General features: G+C 34.5%; 2 protein-coding genes across 3 annotated transcripts; one reads left to right on the top strand and one right to left on the bottom strand.

Moving 5' to 3' along the window:
• Window positions 1–2,259: 2,259 nt before the first annotated feature.
• On the top strand, window positions 2,260–4,512 carry LOC113508032 (3'(2'),5'-bisphosphate nucleotidase 1-like). 2 transcript variants are annotated; one of them, XM_026890987.1, is made up of 6 exons: window positions 2,260–2,459; window positions 2,604–2,723; window positions 3,099–3,243; window positions 3,362–3,466; window positions 3,825–4,111; window positions 4,196–4,512. In XM_026890987.1, the coding sequence occupies exons 1-6, from the start codon at window positions 2,340–2,342 to the stop codon at window positions 4,454–4,456; spliced, it is 1,038 nt and encodes a 345-aa protein (XP_026746788.1). In that variant the 5' UTR covers window positions 2,260–2,339; the 3' UTR covers window positions 4,457–4,512. The 2 variants fall into 2 exon arrangements, with proteins under 2 accessions (XP_026746788.1, XP_026746789.1); XM_026890988.1 differs by lacking the exon at window positions 3,362–3,466 and having other exon boundaries at window positions 2,265–2,459.
• Window positions 4,513–4,546: 34 nt separating this feature from the next.
• LOC113508033 (luciferin 4-monooxygenase-like) lies at window positions 4,547–6,802 on the bottom strand. Its single transcript, XM_026890989.1, is given in 11 exon segments — window positions 4,547–4,751; window positions 4,856–5,026; window positions 5,573–5,730; window positions 5,733–5,773; window positions 5,775–5,797; window positions 6,125–6,174; window positions 6,177–6,197; window positions 6,200–6,229; window positions 6,232–6,248; window positions 6,403–6,548; window positions 6,624–6,802. Coding segments are annotated over 11 exon segments (954 nt in total). The 5' UTR covers window positions 6,795–6,802; the 3' UTR covers window positions 4,547–4,625.
• Between the last annotated feature and the right edge of the window lie 94 nt (window positions 6,803–6,896).

Raw genomic sequence — 6,896 nt, 5'->3', positions numbered from 1 at the left:
TCTCCATATGCGCTGCTACATTTTCCCAACTGCAGGCCAACATGTAAAGGCTGGTATTAGAAATTAGTTTATTGCGTTAAGTTTCGTACTTATGTCTACCAATTAAATACCTACAATAAAAATAAAATTACGTCCTGTTATCTGTTTTGAATAGAAATTTACGTAAAATTATACTCGGTTTAAAGAAAAACTTCATGTTATTTGTTTTCATTTGGCTCAAATTTTTAGTAAAAATGTTAATGGATTTTAACTCAATTGAATAAAATATGTTAAGCAAATGAGTTCTAATTGTTTATCTACTTTATTAGTCTATAAATTAAGGAGAAAAATGTAGGTATCAAGAAAGATATGAAGGTTTAGGTGATGAATATAAATTTTAAATTTGAAATTATGTATACATATATACAGGCAAATGAAGTTATTGTGGGTGTTTCATATTTCATTAATAGTACTGGGCCCCTACCAGCGTCGTCCGAAGTAAGACTTGTTAATGTGGAAGAGAGACATGTATTTTGCTGTCTACATCAACAGGTAACAGCGCGATGGTAGGCCCTCAGGACTGGACTCTGTCCATCAGGGGTTAATAAACCGCAAGTGTACAGCGTATACACTACTACATAATTACATATCTTCCTTGTCATCGGTCTTCACGGGGTTTATAACATGTGATAAGTGCCTTAATATTAAGTATTGTTTTAATTTTATATCTTAACTATTTACCACATTTTAGGGTTATGGTTATCAACATCTAAATAAATTTTAATACTTAGATTATTTGTGTTATTACTGTTTTATTGCCCATTTTATTAACATAAGAAATGAATAGGTACATAAGTTACGCTACAAAAACAATTTATCACTATTCAAAATCAATGCCTGTAAAATAGTTCGCCAACTCTTTGGTGCTATGCGCTTCTACAATGACCAGTTTGCAATTCCTCGGCGATTTTTTTGTTTGTAATAGTTAACTTTTATTCTACTAGGTGTTTGGCAAGGTCAATAAAGCGGCACTCAACAATGATATTCAGATATTGACCTTAAATAACTTACAGTTTAGTTTTAACAATTTATCAATTAAAGCGAACAATAAAAGTTCCGGCTTCTAAAACTGAATGCATAACCAATTGCTGCTTTACATTTCCGTGGTAAGTAGATATCAATTACTTGGTTATTTTCTAGTAGTAAAAAATAGAAATATAAGGCGAACATAAACATTTCCGTTTTTGACCAGTTAAACCTAACAAAATATTAAACAATTTACTGCACATCCACCAATACCCCGAAAGTAGTTGATTGCGATATAAAGTTGTTACCTATTTATTTTATGAAATAGTTGAGATCGCATATAGGCGTAACCGCACGCAATCTTGTCGCTCGTTTACAGCGACAAATCCGATCACGTGATCCCATTTTTAAATTTCCCGCGACTCGAAAAGTCGCTGCTTCATGGAGTCGATCTTCGCTCGTTTGCAGCGACAATCTGGTCGAGCGACCCCATTTTAAATTTCCCGAAAAACAAAACATTTATATCTATAATCTAATTGTGAAGTGGCTATTATGTAGAAACAAGTGTGATTTTTAAAAAATGTACATTTTAAACTTCATTAAACTGTACAATGAAGAAACAAAATTATACTTTAAACGTACATTCTGTTCATACTTTATTAATATTTTATGAAATGTTTTAAATTATTTACCTTGTCCGATTCCATTATTTACGAGAATTAATTTAGGGACCGTTTGCAGCACGACTTTTATATAATTTACATCGACTTGTCTCGACCGCTTAATTTTTCTTTTCTTTTCTCTATTCTATAGTGTATTAGTTACCTATGATCTTTTTTTCTCAGCGACAAAGTTAAACATTTTGAGCTTTATCGCTACATATCACATGACCAGATTTGTCGCTGCAAACGAGCGACTTCAAGGCCGTAGCTCAACATTTTCAGCTTTGTCGCTACCTTTCCTGCGACCATATTTTGTCGGTTTTTCGAGACGCGGGAAATTTAAAAATGGGGTCGCGTGGTCAGATAGCGAGCGATGAGCGACCATGAGGTAATGCCTTAATTTCAATATCTACTACATTGACAGACTTTGGATTTCTAGTCTTTTTTCAAATCGATGTTCAATCGTGTCTATCTTACTTGATTTAATAGTATTCATATACATCACTATATACTTTAAAGTTTGACATTGACAACTTGACATAAACAGGAAATTCGGTAGAAAAGTGAATGTGAATGGCACTGATTTTGGAGAGCGAGCCGTGGATATCTGATTATTTTTTAGTTATTAACAGTTCTACATGGTAGCAGGAAGGTTAATTTTTTGAAATAAAAATGTCGAGTAGTGTTCCTCTTGTTGTGCGATTACTAGCTTCATCAGTGTCAGTGGCAAGCAGAGCTGGCAAAATAGTTCGCGATGTTATGAGTAAAGGAGAATTAGGCATAGTGGAAAAGGTTTGTTTTCTTAATCTTGTACAACTTATCTAGCTGTAATGGAGGTCAAAGTTCACTGACCCTTTTCCAAAACACGTAAAAGTAAATTTCATATAACTATGTCAAGAAGATAAGTTTATGTAATAAGTCAATTTTATGTTACAGGGCAAAGATGATTATCAAACAGAGGCTGACCGGTCTGCGCAACGCTGTATTGTCGCTTCGCTTTCTGCCCAGTACCCAAAAGTCAATATTATTGGTGAAGAGGATGGTCCTGAAAGTGAAGTAGGAAATTAAAGCTTTATAATTTAAAATTACTTTAAGATCTGAACAATACATAAGTTTCTCACCATTAATTTAGCAACCTTCTAGTAGAATGTAATAAGTTATTAATGGTTGCATTGTGATTTTTTACTTCTATTGTTCACTGCAAATTATGATAGTTTTAATTATTTGCATATGTGTGAATCTTATAATATATCTCTTTTTTTAAATTAATTAAACTTAAAAATTTATAATTTTGATAATAAACTTTATTAATGCACACACCAATTATATTCTAAAATACTTGTACATCCACAAATAATATAAATTTATGTAAAATTGTAATTTTAAGATTTATTCTAACTAATGATATGATGATGATTATTATTATTACAGAGTGAGCTGCCCAGTGACTGGATAATCTCTGAAGCAGACAAGGAAGTGTTATCTCTGGAATGCCCGGTCAACCTGCACAGCGTGAAGGAGGAGGACATTGTTGTGTGGGTGGACCCTCTGGATGGCACCTCAGAGTACACCCAAGGTATACCCAATATAACCAAACTCTTCCCATAATCATTCTAGTTTACTGTTTTGTAGCACCATGTCACATGCATTTTCATTACAAATCTATGGACTTATATTAATGAAAATAATTCTAGGTGCCCTAATGTTGAAGAGAGATCCTTGGGAAAGATGGAAAATGTACTTGACTCATCCACTTATAAGTATTAAGTGGTATTTAAGTTTGCTTCAATCCAACTATGGTAAATGAAAGATCTTAGAACTTTTCTTGTTTAGAATGCACTGTAGTAGTACAGGCACATTGGAGAATGGCCAACATTTGGTTTGATGTATGTATTGACTGTTGTACATATTTCATAGTTGTCTTCCTAACAGAATCATATGTTTTAACTAACTTGTATCTCTAATCTCTCTTTAATGTATTTCTGTATCTAACCAGTTGTAGCATTAAGTTTTGGTATATTCTATTATAGCAGTTCATTTTTATCATTCCCTGTAGATATATAAGTATCAATCTAAAAGTGCATGTTGCATGGGGTGAGTTAATAACATAAATTCAAACTCAGGTAGAAACTGACTATGTTTTGTATGTTGTTTTAGGATTTCTTGAGCATGTTACTGTTTTAATTGGCATATCAGTCAATGACAAACCTGTAGCTGGTGTCATCCACCAACCTTACTACAAAACTATGCTGGATGGTGAGAAAATTATGGGCAGGACTATATGGGGCTTGCAAGAAGTGGGAGTGGGAGGGTTCACCCCTGCCCCTCCTCCTGCCTCCCTCATCATTACAACTACAAGGAGTCATTCAAACCCATTGGTTGAGAAAGCATTGCAAGTTATGAATGCCGGTCAGATTGTACGAGTTGGTGGAGCAGGCTTTAAGGTATTCATAATCTTAAAATAGCAGGTATCATAATGAATTGCATATTTTTGTACTACAATATTATCATGAAACATATTTTTGTAGGTACTTCAACTATTGGAAGGCAAGGCTTCAATTTACGTATTTGCCAGCAGTGGTTGTAAAAAGTGGGACACATGTGCTCCAGAGGCAGTATTATCGGCGGCTGGCGGCAAGTTGACTGACATTCTTGGCAACTACTACAAATATGGGGGAGCAGAGTCGAGGCCCAACAAAACTGGAGTTTTGGCAGCCGTTAATGACGAATTGCACAGCTACGCCGTTAAAAGAATTCCACAGGAATTAAAAGATGCATTATCTAAATAGACATGTTTGTATAGTTGATGAGATCAAATGTAAATAAAACTTGGTGGTGCCCTTCACAATTTTTATAATTACAACAAAAAATCAACAAGATGGTAATAATTACACTTAATTATTTGTTATTTCAAAATAGGTCTATTTTTATAAATAAAATTATTGCTTTGGGACATTATTAAAGCTTGCTTTTGTACTTCTGTAACATCTTCCTTAACTCCCTCCTGAGGATCTTGCCTGAAGCATTCTTAGGTATATCCTTGAGGAAGACCACTCCACCTCGAAGGCGTTTCGCTGGAGACACCTGATAACAAATAAGTATTTTTTACTTTGGCTTTAGACTTATCTGATAAGTTATCATGTTACCGAGAACATAACATCACCCGTTACAAAGATAACACAACTTACCTTGGAGGCTACAAATTCCACAATTTCTTTTTCTGTTACTTTGGAATTAGGTTGGGTCACTATAAAAGCTAGCGGTAACTCGCCGGCCTCCTCATTGGGCAATCCTACTACGCCAGCATCAGCTATGTCTTTGTGCTGGAGTAGTAAGGCTTCGAGCTCTGCAGGGGCTACCTGAAAATTAAGAAAACATTATTAAACAACTTATTTAATGGTTTTCTACTTATTATCTATACACCGTGATTTCTTAGTCGTCTTATAAAAGCAGTCCAGTTCGTGTATCCAATGACTAGAACACTTCATGATAAAAAAAAGGTATTTATGAGATTTGAATAAATTTAAAATGCAATTTTTATTCATTATTATGATGCAATTCGTAGTTTTTTAGAAACACAGCTCTGTTGCGAACGCGGTCCGAGCCTTGTAACAATGGTGATGGGCGCGGGCGGCGGCGTTTTGATCATTTTAAAGAGTTTTCAGATTTCTCTTGTTTAATTTTTCTTCGTATTATTATCTAAGTTGATGATAATCGCGTCTAGGGGTATTTTACGTCGGATACATGAACTGGGCTCCTTTTGTAAGACGACTAAAAAAACACCGTGTATATTTCAATACCTTATTGAGATTTTAGTCATGCCATAGAGGCAAATATATTTTTGCACATCATGCATGCATAACATTCAGTTAATCATAAAATGTCTTATTACTTCTAATCTTTACCTGGAATCCTTTATATTTAATTAGCTCTTTCAGTCTGTCGACAATGTAAAAGTATCCCTCGTTGTCGTAATAGCCGATGTCTCCGGTCCTGACATAGCCCGCGCTGTCAATGAGTGCGTCGCTGGCGGCCCGGTCGCCCATGTAGCCTTTCATACGTAGGGCGACTTGATCCAGAGCTCGCCTTCCTGATTGGACCTAACTGTTTCCCATTTCGATATCTATCACCTGCGAATATAAAATTCATATTAATAAATGAAATGAAATCATTTATTCTGCAAATAGGAATTCCATCACTTTACCTGTCTTTTTTAGAATGCTGGAGTCGACATTTTCTATCTGACTACCCTGAGAAGAAATGTCGAAACAAACTAAGGGGGTCGCAATCTCTTTTAAAGTCCAGACAAATTTAAAAATGCGAGTAAAGTGTATTAAATAATGCAGAGTATTTCTTTGGAATCAATAATATACCTGCATAAACACTTATTAAATGAAAAAGATGGAACTTTACAAAAAATAACTTCTAATAACTACCAAACATTAATATGAATTTACCTTGACTCTCATGCCTGGTGCAGGTGTTCCACAAGAACCAACTTTCTCGCGCTCGTCAAGTCCACAAGACAAGCATGGTTACCTCTGTGAGGCCATAACCTTGTTAATGAAATCTATACCTGTTCTGTAAATGAAGAAACAATGCTGTGCTTACATAAAATCTGGCAGAATAGAGAAAATGTATGTGTTTGAATTGTATATTGTAATATGTGTATCCTAAATCAAATAAACTAAGAAAATATAATTGTGCTTAAAATAGACTGTTAGAAATATTATACCTTTCAGAGACAGCTTGTTGTATTTCCTTGACCAATGGTGCTGCTCCACACCAAACTTCAACCAAAGAGGATAAATCATACTTGAGTACTAGCGGGTGCTTAGCTAGGAAGACTGCTAGGGGTGGGACTATAGTAGTCATGTTGATCTGAAACACAAAAAATGTAAATAATCTGCATTTTATAAAAAAAAAATGCAGTTTTTTATTTAAGGTTTGTCTTACCTTATAGTTTTGAATGGTCTCCAAGTATTGCTGTTCATCAAATCGAATTAAGAACACAATTTTGATATTCATTGCCATAACAGCAAAGGTTGTTATAAATCCATATGCATGGAACCATGGTACAATGTCAAACCATTTATGATGCCAGTTTTTTTCTTTTCTTGTACACATTCAAAGTAGTATCTAAAAGCAATATGAGATTACATTTTTTATCCTAACATGACTCCCAATTTAGTTTAAGATTATTTTACAAAGTAAAACAGACCTCATATG

This window comes from Trichoplusia ni, unplaced genomic scaffold (assembly GCF_003590095.1).
Source record: "Trichoplusia ni isolate ovarian cell line Hi5 unplaced genomic scaffold, tn1 tig00003670, whole genome shotgun sequence".
NCBI classification, from domain to species: domain Eukaryota; kingdom Metazoa; phylum Arthropoda; class Insecta; order Lepidoptera; family Noctuidae; genus Trichoplusia; species Trichoplusia ni.
This window is presented reverse-complemented; position numbering and strand designations above follow the sequence as displayed.